This window comes from Oryctolagus cuniculus, chromosome 10 (genome assembly GCF_964237555.1).
Source record: "Oryctolagus cuniculus chromosome 10, mOryCun1.1, whole genome shotgun sequence".
NCBI classification, from domain to species: domain Eukaryota; kingdom Metazoa; phylum Chordata; class Mammalia; order Lagomorpha; family Leporidae; genus Oryctolagus; species Oryctolagus cuniculus.
In genome coordinates this window covers 102,094,796-102,114,008 of record NC_091441.1, presented here as the reverse complement: position 1 = coordinate 102,114,008, position 19,213 = coordinate 102,094,796, and the positions used below count along the sequence as shown (strand labels likewise).

The following is a 19,213-nucleotide window of genomic DNA, read 5'->3' as shown; positions in this document are numbered from 1 at the left end:
CAGGTGTAGTCATTGTCCCAGGCTGCACCTCCCCGCTCCCCGCCCACCGAGGTCCTCTCTGCCACGCCCAGGCCTTGTTAAGGAAGGAAGGCCCCCCGGGAAGTCTCTAGCTCAAAGTCAAAACATTCACCCCGGCCGGAGACCCCCGGTTTCCCAGGACGCTCTTCTGGGCTGCTGCGTGTAAAACCGTCTAGGGGAAAGTGCGATTCTCATCAAGGATGGTTTTCCTGTCGCTATTTGCATGTCAGGAAATTAATGTTTTTCCTTGGGGCACATTAGCAATGGCTATGCGTTGAAGTCATGCAACATTTCCCTCCTCCCTAAATTGTTCTAAGCTGTGGACCGCGGGAAGATGGAGCGCCTCTCTTCCAGGTATGCACTAACCTTGAACGTGAACTTTGGGGTAGGTGAGGTCGCCAGCTTGGGGAGCCGTGGCATGCGGCTCTGGGTTTCAGTTCGCCTTGTTCAAGGCTTCTCCTGAAAGGCTCCAAGGGTCACTCAGGTAGGTGCTTCCTGCTTTGCTGGGGGCTCTCGTGTAAACAAAGGCCAATATTGAGACCAAATTCAAAATCTACTTCCGCAGAGGCTAATAATGGCCAAAACGAAAAAATTTTTTTAACTTGAAAATTGATTTAAATGAAGCATTTTCTAACACGTGGTATAATAGGGGATGCCACACAGTCATTTTAACATTGCTTAGTAAAAGCTACATGTAGAGGGAAAAATATACGCAATACAAAACAGGTGCTTGAAGATTTATACCCACTTGGAATTTCGAAGGCAGGAAGGCAAGGCCTGAGAACTAACAGTGTGTCTTGTGAAGAGTCCGCTACTGGTGACTTTTGTTTACATTTTGGGTTATTGCAAGAATCATTCGGCCAGAAGATAAAGCAAAGCAGTGTTCCACAATCTCTCCTTAGGGGCCTGTGGCCTCCCCGTAATGAGTGGGCCCCGTGAGAAGCTGAAGGTTCTATTTGCTTTGTCTTACTCATGGCCGTATCATGTCCTCCTGCCAGTGTGATTCTGATCATGGCCATTTCCAACGCGCTGGACCTGGGATTCGCGCTGGACCTAGGATTCGCTGCTGGTGAGAGACAGTTTGTTTTCACTGCTCACGGCGTCACGCTGCCTGAAATAATAGACTTCACTTTTTTCCGTTAAGGCTCGGACCCCCATCGGGAGCTTGCACGCCAGCCCCGGGGGCACCTGGCTTCCAGGAGGAGCAGCAGCCAGTCCCAGGAGGAGCCTGCGGTCCGGCCCCGGTCGTCCCACTTCGTGTCCTCCATGCGGATCCAGGACAGTAAGACCTACCTGCCTGGGGCCCCGTCTGTCTCCCGCGTGTGTTTCAGCACGATTTCACCTGGGGGGGTGGGGGGAGGCACTGATGCTGGAGCTGGGTGGGAAATGGCCAAGATCTTGGCAGGGAAAGTGACACCTCCTGGTGTACCTCACCTCCCTGGAATGCACCTGACTCCACTTCACGCTGGGACCCGGGGCCACCACTGCCGGCTGGTGCCTCTCTGCCGAAAGGCACCTGTAGAAAACGGCACGGCCACCGCCAGAGTTGCATTGGGGAGACCCCGAGGCCAGGGCACCGCCGGGACCTGGGACGCTTCCCTCCCCCTCCACTCTTCTCACCTTTCAGGTAAGCAGCAAAACAAAAGCTGCTGTCTGAACGGCGGAACCTGCATGCTGGGGTCCTTTTGTGCCTGCCCGCCCTCCTTCTCCGGCCGGAACTGCGAAGTGCACAGGCTGTGAGCCCCTGCCCGGGCAGGGAGGGGCGGGGCGGGCGGGGCGGGGGCGGCAGGGCCAGGAGCTGAAACCCATTCCTCCTCAGGAACTGTGGGCGCGTTCCCCACGACACCTGGCTGCCCAAGAGGTGCTCCATGTGCAAGTGCTGGCAAGGCGAGCTGCACTGCTTCTCCCAGCCCTTTCTGCCTGGCTGTGGTAAGCAGACGGCTCCCCGTCCCCCCGCCCCAGCCGGGGACTGCCTCCTGCAGGGCTCCCTGGTACCTGGGCGTCCTGGCTAGCCCTCAGGCCTCTCCAAGGGAGCTGACTCAGGTCTGTCTGACAGTTTAGCCTGTGGCCATCTGTTGAGGAAGATAAAGAAGGGCAGACTTAGTGGCTTAGACACCGAGGGGCTCCCTCTCACTCTCTCATGGGCGCAGAGTGGGGTGGAGGGAGCCACCATCTGAACCCACCCCAACCACAAACTCCTGGGGTCCTGGCCCCGCCCAGCAGGCTCCCGTGCAGCCCCCCTGCTGAGTGATCTCAGACCCCTTTTTGCTCTAATGGTTTTTGCTGACTTTGGGGAATCTGGAGGAGGCAAGAAGTGGGTGCTCTCCTGACTGCAGTCTGGGTCCCCCCAAGCTCAGAGCTTCTTCTGCTTCTGACCTTGGACGATGTTACACGTTCCAGTCCAGGAAGCAAATGAAATGAGTACAAAGGGCCGCCCCCAACAACCCAAACGGGGATTGTGACTTGGCAGAGGGTCAGCTGTGGGCCCAGCATAGGTATTAGGTAAGTGGAGGCTGAATGATTGGATGAGTAGGGACCCTGTTTTCTTCCTGGAGTTTGGGGTCCCGATAGTGCTGTCTTCTCACACCCTCCTCCCTACATGTGAAGGCGCCACCTGCTGGTGTTGTTCCCAGGTGAGAGAGTGCAGGGAAGAGCAAGTGAACAATGGGCCCAGGGCAAATAATTAATGTTTATCTTATTTATTTGAAAGACAAAGTGATAGAGAGAGGGGTCTGCCAGGGACAGAGATCTGACATCCACGGGTTCACTCCCCCAAAAGGCTGCAAGGACTGAGGCTGGGCCAGGCCAAAGCCAAGAGCCAGAAAACTCCATTCAGATCTGCACATGGGTACAGGGGCCCAAGGACGTGAACCATCCACTGCTGCTTTCCCAGGCGCGTTAGCAGGGAGCTGGATCGGGAACAGCAGCCGAGACTCTAACCAGAGCTCACGTGGGATGGCAGCTTGGCAGGCGGCGGCTTCACCTGCTGTGCCACACCACCGCCATGGCAACTGCTGATGAAAGATTTTCAGGAAGTCAGGGTTTCTTGTAGTCGGAGCTGTTGGACCCGTGAGCTCCCCGTCCTCGTCAGATGTGGGGTCCTGGCTAGCTTCTGGCTCAGATAAGCCACAGGGTGGGCAGCCGGATCCAGCACAGCTGGGATCTCTAACGACCGACCGTCTCTCCCTTGCAGAAGGCCGCGTGGTGGACAAGCACCCCCTGGCTGCCAGGACTCCAGCATCCTCGCCAGCGGTGTGTCCCACTTGTATGCTAGCTGGCATCTGCCTCGCTATACAGAGTTCCTATTAATCGACATTTGCCTCGTCTGGAAACACAAGTTTAGGTGTCACACACGTCACCACCACTAACAGGCTGCTGCTCCAGCATCCTATCTGGAAGATGATCATTTGTTAGTTACCGTCAGATACTAAATACATTTCCATGATGATCCCTAACACTGCCCTCCACTCCAAACTGCTTTACAAAAAAGCCAACCCTACCTACACTGTACCCAGGTCCTTTTTTTTTTTTTTTTTTTTTTTTTTTTGATGCATGCAAGTCTATCAAGTTCTTCTTAGTAATATTTTATTTTAAACAATTATCTCTGTATTTAGGTTGTTTAAGGTTAAAGTTAATGGGGAACTGAACAGAAACTTTTGAGTAGAGCTTATCAAAATCAAGACAGTGAAGGTCTCTTTTTTTTTAATTATCTATTTATTTGAAAATCACAGTTATAGAAAGAGAGGGAGAGACAGCAAAAGATCAGTCTCCCATCTGCTGGTTCATTCCCTAAATGGCCGCAACGGCCAGAGTTGGGTCTGGCCACAGCCAGGAGCCAAGAGCTTCTTCCAGGTCTCCTACATGCACGCAGGGGCCCAAGCACTTGGTCCACCTTCCACTTCCCAGGTCATTAGCGGGGAGCTGGATGGGAAGTAAAGCAGCCGGGATTGGAATCCACGGCTATAGGGAATGCTGGCACTGAAGGTGGCAGCTTAACCCGCTATTGCCAGCCCTAACGAAAGGCAAAGAAAGAAAGCCTGGGCCGGCGCCGCGGCTCACTAGGCTAATCCTCCGCCTAGCGGCGCCGGCACACCGGGTTCTGTCCCGGTTGTCCCTCTTCCAAGCCAGCCCTCTGCTGTGGCCAGGGAGTGCAGTGGAGGATGGCCCAGGTGCTTGGGCCCTGCACCCCATGGGAGACCAGGAAAAGCACCTGGCTCCTGGCTCCTGCCATCGGATCAGCGCGGTGCGCCGGCCGCAGCGCGCCGGCCGCGGCGGCCATTGGAGGGTGAACCAACGGCAAAGGAAGACCTTTCTCTCTGTCTCTCTCTCTCACTGTCCACTCTGCCTGTCAAAAAAAAAAAAAATAAAAAATAAATAAAAAAAAAAAAAGAAAGCCTGGTTATAGGGAGGAAAGGGAGGGAGGGAGACAGGATTGCTGAGGTAGTGAGAACCTGCATGCTGGCTGGGAGGACTGCGAAAATAGGAGGAAGTGAGTAGAAGAGACATTGGAAAAGTCAAGTGGAGTGTTTGATGATTACGTACAGGTAGACAAGTTAAAAATGCTAACTCAGGGCAAATTTCCATTGTCTATAAAAATATAAGCCAGGGACTCCTGATTTTTTTTCTCAATGCAGTAGAAAGAACTCTCTAGAAATTTGTTATGTAAATTTGACCAACAAGATTGCTTAATAAATTGTTTTCTTTTGACTTAGCAATTATTTTAATTATTGTAGAAGAGGAAAATGTTCACAACATATTTTGTTGTAAACCAAGTGGTAAAACTAAGTATTGCAAAGTCTGTTGTTAAAATACATGGTGTTGGGTATGCACGGTGCAAACAGGAAATACAGCGACTGAGTGTGAACAGTTTCTAGGTGGCGAGATGCCTGGTGCTCCATGGTAGCAGCTTCTCCCTCTGTGCGCTTGGTGTGTTTTCCAAATCTTCCATGGTGAGGATGGGACAAGCTCATCTGGTTCAAAACTGAGGAGCCCAGAGGAGCCCTGGGCTCTGGGTGGGCGCCCGGGCTGTGTTCTGGCTTTGAGGTGTGTGTGTGTGTGTGTGTGTGTGTGTGTTTCTCTGTTTCCATTATTTGGGTATTACTTGATCCACAGTTTGTTTTCCGCATAATTCCCTGCGGATACAAAATTCCAAGTGGATGGAGTTTTTTAAAGTTTATTTATTGGAAAAGCTAAGTGATAGATCTCCTACTGCTGGTTCACTCCCTAATGAACTCACAGCCAGGGCTGGGCCATGTTGTCCACCCCTTGGTCCATTTTTTGGCCATGCCCAAGGGAAAGAAGGAAGTGGGGTGTGGTCAGCAGAAAGATCAAGGAAAATGGAGGTGGGCAGGCACACACAGCAGCGGCCTGGCCACTGCGACATGGGACCCATATCCCAGTCTCTGACTGGATCAAGACTCTCCCAGTCACGATAATTAGCAGGGAACTGGACCAGAAGCGGAGCAGCCAGGACTTGAACAGGCACCCTTACAGGTTGCCAGCGTTGCAGGCAGCGGCTTAGTCCTCTGTGCTGCAACGCCAGCCTCAAGCAGTTGTCTTTGTGTCTCCCTTATGTTTTCATGCACATTTTTGAACTATAGAAACATTTGGGTAACAAACAGACCACATTTGCCGGGTGAACCACTGGATAGAAGATGGATCTCTCTCTCTGGCTCTTGTCTGTCTCTCTTTCTCCCTCTCTCTCTCTGGGTCTCTCATGTTTCCTTTCAAATAAATATTAAAAATTTAAACAGATAAGTCTTAAAAAGGACTCTGAAATCATCATGTGTTCACACTGGAGATGACTTCACAACCCTTTACCCCACAGATGAGTACAAGGAGGGCTCAGAATCAGAGGGGACTTTCCATGGCCAGAGCCCCAGGGGAGCCCCGTCTTAACTGGCCTCTGGCCCATCCAGGTACCACTGTCAATCTGGCCACGACAGAAGTGGCCGTTAGTGGACAGGACAGAGTCTCGGGCCCTGGGGCGTCCGAAGGCCATGGAGAAGCCTGGAGGGAAGCGGTGCCGGAAAAGCAGAGGCCCCGGGTCTGACCGCCAGCAGCTGCTATGTTCAGGCCACAGCCGTCTTGGCCTCCACACAGAGCCCAGAGCACAGCCCACCCTGGGGCCAGCACAGACGTTTGCTTACTATCCCTGGGTGGCAATGTGGAGGACGTCTCCCAGCCCCGAGTCCCTTTAGCTCCATGCTTCTCCCTGAAGCCGGCCTTGGGCTGGCCGGACACCTGCTCGGCCACCGCTGCTGACTCCGCCCTTCCTGAGCTGTCGCCCTGGGAACCTCAGGACGTGCCTGGGCAGTCGGGCCGGGGCTCAGCACCTCACGCTGAGCGTCTGCAAAATCGCCAAACCGTCCCTTGCCCAAAATAATTTCCCTGAAAGTACTGCCAGAGAAATGTCGCCTCGTTCTCATTTTTCCTCAGAGAATGGCATGGAAGACCGCAGTGAAAATGCCACCATGATCCGGGCGGCTCTCGGGCTGGGCTGCACCTCCCAGCCCAGCAGGCACGGCTCGAGCGTCCGAAGGGAATGGAATACGGAGCCGATTTATAAAGGGGTTGGGAAAGGTCACACTGAGAGAGACACACACCCAGGTCTTGTCAAGTTTGCAAATCAGCCTCTGCCACGCTTGATTTTAAATGAGGTCCTTGGAGCTGAGTGCCCAGGGGACAGATGTCCAGTCCCCTAAGGATCCATGCATCACCCAAAGGCACTCACAGCCTCGGGGGGGGGGGGGGGCGCTCCGCTCAGAGCTGGCAAAGGGTACTTCTGGGAGAAGCTTGCGTTCCTGGTGCTGTGTGTTTGTGGTGGGCAGTAGGTAGCCCTGCCGCGGTCATCCTGACCCTGCCAGGGTTGCCTAATACGGGGGGTCTCTCACCCTCCACGTTCCGCCTTCACTCTGCACAGCCCCCCACCCCCACCCCGCAGGGGCCCCTCTGCATGGGGGACTTCCTGTGCCTTGGTCCTTTTCCACCTTCAGGGTTTGCACCTACAGGATCACAATGGTGACTCAGCATTTTTGACTGTTAGCCTGGAAGGCAGGAGTCAGGCCTGGCGGACCTGGGAGAGGACATTCAGCTGCTTGTCACCTTCCCAGTCCCCGTGCCCAGGTTTTCCAAGGTCACAGCCACCCACAGAGGGTGGGATAAAGAACGCAGCCCCCTTGTAGTAGTGGATGTGACGTCCAGACTTCCTGCAGATCTGGCTCAGTCATCCGGAGACCTCCGTACTTCCGGTGAGCGTCTTTCACAAACCAAACGAGGAGATGCCGTGGTCGTCAGAGTGGCCTCCTCAAAGGTTGAAATATTTGCAGTCAGGTCTGTCCTCAAAACGGTGGGGGTGGGGAGGGCACCAGTCTTGGCCGTGTGCCGTACTTGGCGCTCACACTGGGTTAAGGACTTTGAAGCAGACTTAACTGGATTCAAAACCCACTCTGTGCCTTACTATTACCAATACTTCACATAATAGCAATAATTAGTGGGTGAAGCCACCGCCTGCAGTGTCAGCATCCTGTATGGGCACTGATTCGAAACCCGGCTGCTACACTCCCGAGTGCTTGGGCCCCTGCACCCATGTGGGAGACTTGAAGAAGCTCCTGGCTCTTGGCTTCAGCCTGGCACAGCCCTGGCCATTACAGTCATCTGGGGAGTGAACCAGTGGATGGAAGATCTCTCTCTCTCTTTCTCCCCTTCTCTATTTCTGTAACTCTACCTTTCAAGTAAACAAATAAAATCTTTTTTTTTTTCTTTTTTTGGACAGGCAGAGTTAGACAGTGAGAGAGAGAGACAGAGAGAAAGGTCTTCCTTCCATTGGTTCACCCCCCAAATGGCTGCTACGGCCGGTGCACTGCGCCGATCCGAAGCCAGGAGCCAGGTGCCAAATAAAATCTTTTTTTTTTTTTTTTTTTTTTGACAGGCAGAGTGGACAGTGAGAGAGAGAGACAGAGAGAAAGGTCTTCCTTTGCCGTTGGTTCACCCTCCAATGGCCGCCGCGGCCGGCGCGCTGCGGCCAGCGCACTGCGCTGATCCGATGGCAGGAGCCAGGAGCCAGGTGCTTTTCCTGGTCTCCCATGGGGTGCAGGGCCCAAGCACCTGGGCCATCCTCCACTGCACTCCCTGGCCACAGCAGAGAGCTGGCCTGGAAGAGGGGCAACCGGGACAGAATCCGGCGCCCCGACCGGGACTAGAACCTGGTGTGCCAGCGCCGCAGGCGGAGGATTAGCCTATTGAGCCGCACAAATAAAATCTTTAAAAAAGAAAATCTTGGTTCTCTCCTCAAGCGAGAGACTTGAGCCAGTGCTCTGATACAGGATGCTGGCGCTGGGGTCACAGGCTGCGGCTTAACCCCCTGCGCCACAGCACTGGACCCAGAAAGCCTTCTTGGTTATTTGAGATTCCTCAAACTTTATTGAGGAAGCCACTAGCAAGTCCCTTAAGAAAAAGCTTGTAAAATTAAGCTTAAGAATTGCTACTTCCCACGGGCTCACAAAAAACCTAGCTGATCTGCGAGTATGGAATATCATTGCCTCCACTGTTTGCTTCATGGAAGAAGGATTTACAATTTTCCCACTTTGAATTTTGAATCAACAACCTGAATTTCCAAATTTTAATTCTGTTACTAATTTATTTTTCTAAAGATTCATTTTTATTTATTTGAAAGGCAGAGGCAGAGAGAGAGAGAGAGGTCTTCCATCCATTCCTGTATCAGAGCACTGGCTCAAGTCTCTTGCTTGGGGAGAGAACCAAGATTTTCTTTTTTAAAGATTTTATTTGGCACCTGGCTCCTGGCTTCGGATCAGCGCAGTGCACTGGCCGTAGCAGCCATTTGGGGGGTGAACCAATGGAAGGAAGACCTTTCTCTCTCTCTCTCTCTCTCACTGTCTAACTCTACCTGTCCAAAAAAAAAAAAAAAAAAAAGGATTTTATTTGTTTACTTGAAAGGCAGAGTTGCAGAAATAGAGAAGGAGAGAAAGAGAGAGAGAGATCTTCCATCCACTGGTTCACTCCCTAAATGGTCACAATGGCCAGGGCTGAGTCAGGCCAAAGCCAGGAGCCTGAACCTCCACCTAGGACTCCCGTGTAGGTGGCAGGAGCCTGAGCACTTGGGCCATCTTACACTGCCTTCCCGGGCACATCGGATGGAAGTGGAATCTGGGATGCCGGTGCTGCAGCATAGCAGGTAAAGCCACCATCTTCAGTGCTGTATTCCATATGGGTGCCGATTCAAGTCCCAGCTGCCCCACTTCCCATCCAGCTCTCTGCTGTGGCCTGGGAAAGCAGTGGAGGACGGCCCAAGTGCTTGGGCCCTGCACCCACGTGGGAGGACCCAGAGGAATCTCCTGGCTCCTGACTTCAGATGAGCACAGCTCCAGCCATTGCAGCCATCTGGAGGAGTGAACCAGTGGATGGAAGACCTCTCTGTCTCTCTGTAACTCTTGCAAATAAATAAATATTCAAAAAAAAAAAAAAAAGAGAGAGACTTTCCAGATACAAAAATGTTTGAAATTCATGCCGAAGAGGGGGTTTCAAAAAGTTCATTTAAGATGGAGTACAATGAAAAAACCTTGCACACATTTCAAATATTTTGCACCAAATAAATATATTTGATTTCAATTTTCCCAAGAAGCTTTCAAAGTGCCCTGGTCCTGTAACAGAGTGACGGTGACGCAAAACTAGAATTTCCCAGAAGATATAACGTAGCAGGTGTGGTTGTAGGTTAACTCGCTTGGCTGCTTCGAGCAGGAACTGTTCCTTTGGAATAAGTAAGTTATTGATATTGGTCTGCTCATCCGGCTGTAGCCGGCATGTTTCTGGCCTCTGTACTTCTGCTTGCTTGCTTGATACTGGTCAAGGCCACCAGGATGTGTTTTTCTGTCTTCAAAAACTCCCCACAACTGCAGCTCGGGGCTGTGTTCTCCGGACTTGCTCTGTGAGCCAGGCAGCCGCCAGCTGGCCAAGGAAGACTCCGAATTCGGTCTGCAGGGAAGGTCTCGCTGTTTCCATCTGTGCGCCCCGCAACAGCCCTCAGCCACACCGGTGTTGCCCGCAGTGTCGACACCTGTCAGCAGCACGCCCATCCTGTTGGAGCCGGCTTTGATTATGACCTGACCGTGTGTGTGTTTCATCCCAGATGTTGGTGCAAAGCCACCGCGTGCTCTCTGAAAGGGCACCCAGCGCACTTTCAGCTGAGAAACCTTCTGGTTTGACGCCTTTTGCTGGAAAACTGGCCCTGGCGCCCGCGGCCTGCTCCCCAGGGAGGAGGGACTCAGCAGATGGTGGCCTGTCATCCCCAGCTCTATCCCTGGCTTAGCGGCTCCAAAGAGCACCGCGCATCACTAAGTCATCCTGTAAGGTGACCCTGAAGTGTGACTTGTCGCACCGAGGGGCGGGGACAGCTCTGGCTGACGCGGGGGGATTTGTGGGTGCCCCTAAGCCGGAACGTGTTCTAAACAGCAGCCCTGCTGACAGCCAAGTCATGGCCTGCGGGGCCTGCCGGTGGGGTGGGTGGTGGGAGTCAGCCCGGGGTGGGGATCTCGTTCGTCGGGCAAAGGCCACCTTGTCCCTGGAAGGAGAGCTCTGTGACTCTGCTAGGAGCTTGGCACGTTTCACCTTGCCAGCTGCAGCTTTCCTGTAAGTCCTCCACTCCGCCTATAAAGGGCTGAACCCGGGGATCCAGGGCCAGACCATGGCCTTTGCGAGCCCCGGAGCCGAGGAGCCGAGAGCGGCAGCGCTGAGCTCCCTCGCAGCACATCAGGACGGCAGCAGGTTCGCCTCCAAGGTAAGGGAGTTGGCCTTGCGCGTGCTGGGATGGAGGTGCACCTGACACCCTGGAGGGGAGGACGAAGGACGGACTCCTGGCTCACCTACCTCGCACAGCTCCTGGGATTCTCCTTTCCCCTCCCGAGGGCCGTCTTTCTCGAATCTGCCTGGAAGCTACTTAGAAATCCTCATCAGGCTTCCGTACCTGGTTAATACGGTTAAGCGATGCATTCAAAACGAGCAAAACTGTGAGACAGCAGAAAGCAGTGCCAGCGCTCACCTGAGGAGACCCGGCTAAGAGGACATGCGGGGCAGACAGGGAGACCCGGCTAAGAGGACTGGCGGGGCAGACCGAGAGACCCGGCTAAGAGGACAGGCGGGGCAGACCGGGAGACCCAGCTAAGAGGACAGGTGGGGCAGACCGAGAGACCCAGCTAAGAGGACAGGCAGGGCAGCCAGGGAGACCCGGCTAAGAGGACATGCGGGGCAGACAGGGAGACCGGGCTAAGAGGACAGGCGGGGCAGACAGGACGGAGCACACCTGACCCGCAGGAGCGCGCGCCCTCAGGGGCTGGCCGTCTCTGGGGCTCCGGCCGCAGGTGTGGCGGCTGCAGCCTGCTGCCGAGCAGCCCGGCCTTCCTATTCCGAATCAGAGTGTCTTAAACTGGAGTTAATCCTCGCAGGAGTCATCTGGGGATCGGGGTAAAGTGCGGGCTTGGATCCGAATCTTGTTCCTGAGGACTTGCACACTTGTCCCGACTTCCAGGTGAGGCCAGTGCTGCTCCAGCAGTCGGGGAGCAGGGCTCAGTGGCGCTCTGGAGGCAGGGAATAATCTCTGAGCGTGCAGCGATCCATAAGAGGTCAAAGAGCATTCTCCCAAACACAGGCCGGCGGCACTGGCCTCACCCGGAAGTCGGGACAAGTGTGCAAGTCCTCAGGAACTTCATTTTGGTGAAGTCCGATCTGTTAAGTTCTTCCTCTCGGCTTGGGCTTTTGCTCGCCGGCCTGAGAGAGCGATGCCTAAGCCCGTGTCATGAAAAACCTCTCTCCCTTCTCTCCTACGAGGTCTCGGGTTTTACACCACACTCACACCCAGGAGCCATTCGGAGTTGGTTTAGATCCGGGCTTAGGCCAATGCCTTCTTTCCCACATGCTGACGCCCTGTTGTTCTCTTGAGCAAACCACGCTCTCTCATGGCCCACGTCTGTTTCTGGACGCCCCGGCTCCGTTCCCCAGCCCCCCGTGTCTTTATAGCTTTATAGCGACTCTTGCAATCAGGCCGTATGATTCCCTCAACTTCATTCCTGCTTTCATTCACGGTTTCAAAAGTGGTGTAGCCGGCCGGCGCCGCAGCTCACTAGGCTAATCCTCCGCCTTGCGACGCCGGCACACCGGGTTCTAGTCCCAGTCGGGGCGCCGGATTCTGTCCCGGTTGCCCCTCTTCCAGGCCAGCTCTCTGCTGTGGCCAGGGAGTGCAGTGGAGGATGGTCCAGGTGCTTGGGCCCTGGACCAGGAAAAGCACCTGGCTCCTGGCTCCTGCCATCGGATCAGCGCGGTGCATCGGCTGCAGCGCACCGGCCGCGGCGGCCATTGGAGGGTGAACCAACGGCAAAAGGAAGACATTTCTCTCTGTCTCTCTCTCTCTCACTGTCCACTCTGCCTGTCAAAAAAAAAAAAAAAAAAATGGTGTAGCCACTAAGTCCCGACCTTTCCCTATAAATTGTGGAATCCACTGCTTGTTTCTCTCTGTTGCTCAAACTGCATACTTTCTATTGATCAGTCTTATTCGCCAACATTTCCTTCCTGCTGTGGTCTCCTCCAGGGAGTTTTTGTTTTTTTGTTTATTTGTTTTTAAGATTTATTAGAGAGAGGTCTTCCATCCACTGGTTCACTCTCCAATTGGCCGCAACAGCTGGAGCTGTGCTGATCTGATACCAGGAGCCAGGAGCTTCTTCCAGGTCTCTGACGCAGGTGCAGGGGCCTAAGGATGTGGGCCATCTTCTACTGCTTTCCCAGGCCACAGCAGAGAGCTGGATTGGAAGTGGAGCAGCCGGGACTCGAACCGGCACCCACATGGGATGCCGGTGCTACAGGCATCAGCTTTCTACACCACATCACCAACCCCCTGGTGATGATTTTTTTTAAAAAAATGTTTTTCATTTAGTACATTTTTCAGTTCTAACGTTCCTATTTTGTTCTCTACATTACTAGTATTCTCATCACTATTATTTACTGAGACTTGCTGTCTTTCCACTCACTTTCAGAGGGTTTGCCCTTATCCCTCAGAGTATTTCCATAATGGCTATTTGAGGACTTATATAATTACGTATGTGTGGCCTCTATCGCAGTCAATTCTGTTTGCTCACTGTAGTTGAGATTTTCCTGGTTCCTGTTCGGATGTGTTTAGCATTATGCTGTCACACTCAAAGGCCAGCTGATGACCCCAGGGAACGTTGGTACCTTTGTTTCAGCAAGAAATCCGTGTGGCGAGGCTGAGGCCTCGCGCTCCAACCAGCCCAGCTTTCCGTGAGCAGCCGTCCAACATCAGTTTGCTTTCCAAAGCCTGAGCAAGGCCGTTGCGGCACAGGTGTGTGCCTCCCAGGGCCAGTCTGGAACCTGAACCTGGCATTCAGCTCTTAAAAAAAAAGTTTTTGCTGTGGGGCTGGCGCTGTGGCACAGCGGGTTAACGCCCTGGCCTGAAGCCCCAGCATTCCATATGGGCTCCGCTTCTATGGCTGGGAAAGCAGTGCAAGATGGCCCAAGTCCTTGGGCCCCTGCACCCACATGGGAGACCCAGAGGAAGCTCCTGGCTCCTGGCTTCGGATCAGCGCAGCTCTGGCCGTTGCAGCCAATTGAGGAGTGAACCAGCAGATGGAAGATCTCTCTCTCTCTGCCTCTCCTCTCTCTTTATAACTCTGACTTTCAAATAAATAAATAAATCTTAAAAAAAAAAAAGTTTCTGCTGTGTGGAGTCCAGTCCACCCACACGTGCACCACTCGGACGCCGACCCAGGAGCTCAGGAGCAGCTTTCCAAGTCCTTCCTGGGGTCCTCCCTGGGACTTTCCAATTCCTTGGGCTCCTCCTTTTCAGGCCTTTGGCCAGCAATCAGGTACTCGAGATACCCAGCTCAGCGGCTCGCTTGCCGTGGCTGCACCGTGGCTGCAGGACAAATGGGTCATATGCCAAGAGGACTGGAGAGACAAAGAGCAGCCAGGGCCATGAGCCCCCGAGGAGAACCACAGCTCCTCCTGCCAGGGGTGCAGTTCCTGCCCCCAGGGTTTCATGCCTCTGCAGGTCGGGCCACTGTTCAGTTCTGTTGCTGCAGCCACACTGTCCTGACTTCAGAATTTTCTGGAAAAATAAGTGGTTCTCCCATTTTCTGAGCACCAGGAGTCTACCGTGTCCCTGCAGCCGGAGCAGTATGGATCCTTCCTTCATGCCCCTCTGTGGGTTTCCGACTACCTTCAGTCTACACTGAGGCCGCCAGAGTAAAAATGGAAAATCAGTGCCACTCATTGTAACTGGAATTCTGGGCTTCCCGAGACTCCGGCCACTGGGCAGTTTTCAGAGTCCCCACCCAGCTGCACTGTGCTCTCTGCCCAGGTCTTGACACAAGTGGAGTGCACTTCCTCCACCTGACCTGGAACTGGGACCCTTCTGAGCTGGTATAAGCCATGATCACAAAGAAAAGGTTTCTAAATGCACACGGACACTCCCCCCCCAAACCCACACACACAAAGGGACACGAGGACCAAAGCTCTTGCCAGGTGGTCTTCTGGGCACAGTCCTACGTGGCCATCGTTCAACCTTGAACCAAGTCTGCCCTGTCATCTACGCACTATGCAGCCCCAGCCCCAAGAAGCAGAATGCGCAATATGACAGACAAGCGAGGAAAGCCGACACTTCCTTGGGGTTGGCACTGGGTGGAGGGCGTCAGAGCCCGTCTGAGACAAGCAGAGGGCCAGGACCCAGCTGGATAAACTGCAAGACTTTTCCCTGTGACCCAATCTGATCTTCAGGGAAACTTGCAAGAGGAGGTAAGCAGACCCAGCGAGCCCAAGCAGAGGGGACCGCGCGTCCCTGCAGACACAGGTGTCGTGAGCGTCGGCTCTCCAGGCACCCTTGCATCAGAGGTCATGAAACCTGCATGGATTTCACACATGCACGTGAACACACTTACATGCACACACACCTCAAAGCACCTTGCTCTGGGTGTGTCAGATGTGGAACCTTTCTCTGTAACAAATCCCTCTAGAAGCAGCTTGAGGCTTCTAGACTCTAGACTTCTAGACTGCTGTCAGCAGTCTGAAGCCCGCCTTCCCCAGTTACAGGCAACTTCGGACACTCCTCCTCGCCTCCCGCGTGAAGTGAGGGAGGCAACACCCACCGCATGGGTTTCTTCCAACAACCACGCGGACAGAGGTGCACAAAACACCAGCACACGTTACCTGCTGAAAACAAGCTGAGAAATATTATTTCTATTAATATTTTTAACATTTATTTATTTACTGAGAAAGGCAGGGGAGAGACAGAGATCTTCCATCCGTTGCTTCACTCTCCAAAGGGCTGCAATGGCTGGGGCTGAGCCAGGTTGAGGCCAGGAACCTGGAATTCAACCCGAGTCTCCCTGGTGGGTGCAGGGGCCCAAGCACTTGGGCCATCTTCTGCTGCTTTCTGAGGTGCGTTAGCAGGGAGCTGGATTGGAAGTGGAGCAACTGGGGACTCGAACCAGCGCTCTGATATAGGATGCCAGTGCCGTAGGCAGCAGTTTAACCTGTTGTGCCACAATGTGTGCCCCAAGAAATCTTTGAGAGGAGGAGGGACAAAGGCATTTGCCAGCGACCTGTGCATGGCACACCTGTTCAGGGACACACCCCAGCCAACGTGGGGGGCTTCTGCATTCACATCTCCCTGAATGCAGACAAGGACTGAGCAACCAGTGGGAGGTGAGCCTTGCTGTGGCTGCCACACAGGCTCTGCGGCTGGCCAGCGTCCCCACCTGCAGGCTGAGGGCCGAGGTTCTGGCAGGCCCCCGCAAGCCACAGAGCCGGAGCCACGGAGTCTGCAAGGGTTGGGCTGTTCTTCTCGCTTCCAGGGCATGAACCACCAGTACGCCCGCCGGGAGGTCTTCTGCCGCAACTCCTGCCACGAGCTCAAACGCTTCTGGGAGCGGGAAATTGGCAAACAGACTTACTACCGGGAATCGGAGGAGCACCGTCTGGGAAGAAGTGCACTGAGAAGGTGCGTGGCTGCCGCGTCTACTTCTTAAGATTTGGGTTTTAAAAGTGGACTTCACTGCGGCAAAGCGGGTTACCCCACCGCCTGGGAAGCTGGCATCCCATAGGAAAGCGCTGGTTCGAGTCCCAGCTGCTCCACTTCCTATCCAGCTTTCTGCTAATGGCCTGGAAAAGCAGTGGAAGATGGCCCAAGCACATGCCACCCATGGAGACCCAGAGGGAGTTCCAGGCCCTCGCTTCAGCCTGGCCCAGCCCTGACTGTTGCAGCCATTTGGGGAGTGCACCAGCAGATGGAAAATCTCTCTCTCAACTCTGCCTTTCAAGTAAATAATTTTAGAACAGCACATTTCATGTTGTACGGCAGTTTTCAGTTCTCAGCAAAACTGGAAGGTTCAGAGTTCGCACCTGCCCTCGGTGCCCCCACAGCCCACTGCCAACATCCTGGCCAGTGGCACCTTTGTGAGAGCCACCAGCCTGGAGGGAGACTTTGTTTTCTAAAATCAAAAACTGACTTTCCCAGAAGAATGTGGGATGGGCATCTTAAAGGGTTTAAGTGTGTTCATTGTCCTCGCACATAGTATCTTTTAAACTATTTATCCATTTATTTATTTGAAAGGCAGAGCAACAGTGAGAAGGAAGGAGGGAGGGAGACCATCTTCCATCCGGTGACTCACTCCCAGGCCGAAGCCAGGAGCCAAGAACTCCATCCATGGCCTTCTCTGCTACTTCCCAGGTGGTTGGGGGGGTGGGGGGAGGAAGTCAGCGCCCTGGAGGCTGTGGAGACGGACATCCCGCCTGTGTTCTGTTCTATTTTTAGGCTCAGGGAAGAATGGAAGCAGAGGCTGGAGACGAAGCTGAGGCTGAGGAACAGTCCCGACGAGACGGAAAAGCAGGCGAACGTTGGCTGAGAGTTCCCGCTGCACCGCCCCCAGAGGAGCCGGGGCCCGAGGTCCTCGGCTAGGAGCCGTCCATGCACACGCCGAGTCCCTCTGCTATGCCCAACAGATGTCACTCACGCCACTGCCACCCCACCTGCAGGGGGTTTACCTGCAAATCTCTCCCAGTGCACGGTGGGAGTTAGCCCCCGAGCCACCTCCCTGCCTTCTTCCAACCATGGCTGGACAGCTGGTTTGCTGTCAAAACCCCACGCACCTCCCGTTTCCATAGAACGCCCACCCGTCTGGAAATGCAATCATTAGGCTCTAGGCATACCAGGCGGTGTCCTAGCTTTGTGGCCCTGCCACTCACGCTCACGTGGCACAGCAGAGTCGCTGCACCAGCTCACCGTGTCCAGGAAACTCGCGTCACATAATCCTGTCTCGTTTTCTAAGAACAGAAGCGCACCCATCTGCAGAACAAAGCCCTGTAAGTCATCATCCTCATTGGTTTGAAAACAAACGGCTCTAATCTTCTTCCTTCCTCTGAGCTTAATTGGCTTTTTCAAAAACACCGACGCGGTCCGTATCCTTTTACTAAAACCCAGTGCTTGGCCTTCTTTCCAGTGTTTTAGCCTTTTTTGTTTGGTTTTTCAATGTTAGTTTGTTAATCACGAACTTTAGGATTCGTTGCTTTATCTAATGTTTTAAAAAGAGGTGTTCATTTACTCGAAACGCAGAGCTGACAGAGAAAGAGAAGGGAAGGGGGAATCTCCCATCCTCTGCTGGGGCTGCTAAGGGTTACCGTGCCTGCTGCGGGGAAGGCAGGAGAGCTCCTTTGAGTTGAGGGTGTGAAAAGACAGGATCTGCCGGGGCGGCTGAGCAGAGGGGAGCGGGGCACCGCACTGTCTGCCCACCAGGGAATGTTGGAGGGAGAACCGGAAGCAGCCGCCTGAGTGTGCCCCCCACCCCGCCTTGGTGTCCGGGGGTCTTGGGCTGGGAGGGGAAGGATGAGGACTTGCAGGGTAAAGGCAGCTCTGCATCCAGGCGGCCACTGTGATCACTGAGTTTCAAGCACCCGCTCCTGACCACAGGACAAGCGGCAGGTGGGAGCCCTGGCTCCCCTGGGCCAGCCAGAGTGGCCGCAACGCAGCACAGCACCCAGACAGCCGAGCCAAGGCGAGGCCCCCGCAGACGGTCACACTGGCCAACCACCAAAGCCAGGCAGCGCCACAGAGCCTTCTAAAGGGCAAGCGATGGCGAGTGAGCTTTGTGCCTACTGCAGGGGGCTACTGACACTCAGCAAGAGCGCCCCCTCGTGTTGAGTACAGCAAGTGCTACAGCACACAGCACAGCCCACCAGGGTGGCAATCACTGGACTTGTAATGGGCAGGGATGGGTTCTGAGAGCCCGGTTTCCTGTGTGTGGTTACACCCTGGCATCCCCAATCTGGGTGTGTCTCGACACAGTAGACACGGCCCAGTCGACATCTGTCATCAAATGCAAACAGGACATCCCAAACAGGAGTAAGCTAGGCACCCCCCGAACCTCCCACGTGCGTGAAAGATTCTCTCTCATTCTCTCTCTCTCACACACACCCACAGTACAGCCATCCCAGATGTGGAGTCTATGCAACCATTGGGGCACCCTGGGGACTTCATTCAGTACACTGAGGACCACCCCAGAGGTCAGGGAAGGTGCCCAGAGTGGCTGGCAGCCAGGGACACACCTGCTGAAAACTGTGAGTGGAGGAAAATGTCTGCCCCCAAGCAGATTTAGGGCGCCTGCCCTGGAGACCTTGGCCCCCAGTGCACCTGTTACATTCCCACCAACCAGCGGCCATGGGCCTCCAGCGTGGTCCGGCTCCTGAAACAATCAGCGGAAGATGGATTCCCAGCCTCCACTGGGACAAACGTGCTGGCAGCAGAAGGCACAGGCCTGTCAGCTCTGTCCGTGACCCGCGGGGACAGCCATAGAAGGACAGCTGCAGACCAGTCCTGTCGGACACCCCGCAGGCCCCATGCCCCACTCCCAGGGGAACTGCTGGGCGCCGACTGCCATGCATGCCTTCTCTGGGTCCAACCAATTCCCCCCGCACAGCCAGGGGGGCTCTGCCTCCCCAGTGGTCTGCTCCCTGCTTCAGGTCCCTGAACACAGCCAGCCAGCCAGGCAAGGTGCCACACGCAGCAATAGAAGCGGCCATGGGCAGCTGCCTGGGGCATTCCTAGGACACTTCACGTCCCCTGTCACCTCCAGGCAGCAGGTGCCATCAAAAGACAAAATGGACTAAAAACAAAACAAAACCTGAC

At 54.4% G+C, this 19,213-nt stretch overlaps 2 protein-coding genes across 5 annotated transcripts; both read left to right on the top strand.

Annotated features, from left to right (window-relative positions):
• Window positions 1-352: 352 nt before the first annotated feature.
• On the top strand, window positions 353-4,729 carry CRIPTO (cripto, EGF-CFC family member). 2 transcript variants are annotated; one of them, XM_008260522.4, is made up of 6 exons: window positions 353-372; window positions 1,017-1,087; window positions 1,163-1,300; window positions 1,646-1,754; window positions 1,838-1,947; window positions 3,212-4,729. In XM_008260522.4, exons 1-6 carry the CDS (start codon window positions 353-355, stop codon window positions 3,325-3,327), a joined length of 564 nt encoding a protein of 187 aa, XP_008258744.1. In that variant the 3' UTR covers window positions 3,328-4,729. The 2 variants fall into 2 exon arrangements, with proteins under 2 accessions (XP_008258744.1, XP_017199266.2); XM_017343777.3 differs by lacking the exon at window positions 353-372 and having other exon boundaries at window positions 638-1,087.
• Window positions 4,730-9,618: 4,889 nt separating this feature from the next.
• On the top strand, window positions 9,619-17,524 carry FAM240A (family with sequence similarity 240 member A). 3 transcript variants are annotated; one of them, XM_070049981.1, is made up of 4 exons: window positions 9,619-10,810; window positions 15,888-16,033; window positions 16,646-16,762; window positions 16,847-17,524. In XM_070049981.1, the coding sequence occupies exons 1-4, from the start codon at window positions 10,718-10,720 to the stop codon at window positions 16,935-16,937; spliced, it is 447 nt and encodes a 148-aa protein (XP_069906082.1). In that variant the 5' UTR covers window positions 9,619-10,717; the 3' UTR covers window positions 16,938-17,524. The 3 variants fall into 3 exon arrangements, with proteins under 3 accessions (XP_069906082.1, XP_008258750.3, XP_069906083.1); XM_008260528.4 differs by lacking the exon at window positions 16,646-16,762; XM_070049982.1 differs by lacking the exons at window positions 9,619-10,810; window positions 16,646-16,762 and having other exon boundaries at window positions 11,754-16,033.
• Window positions 17,525-19,213: the final 1,689 nt, after the last annotated feature.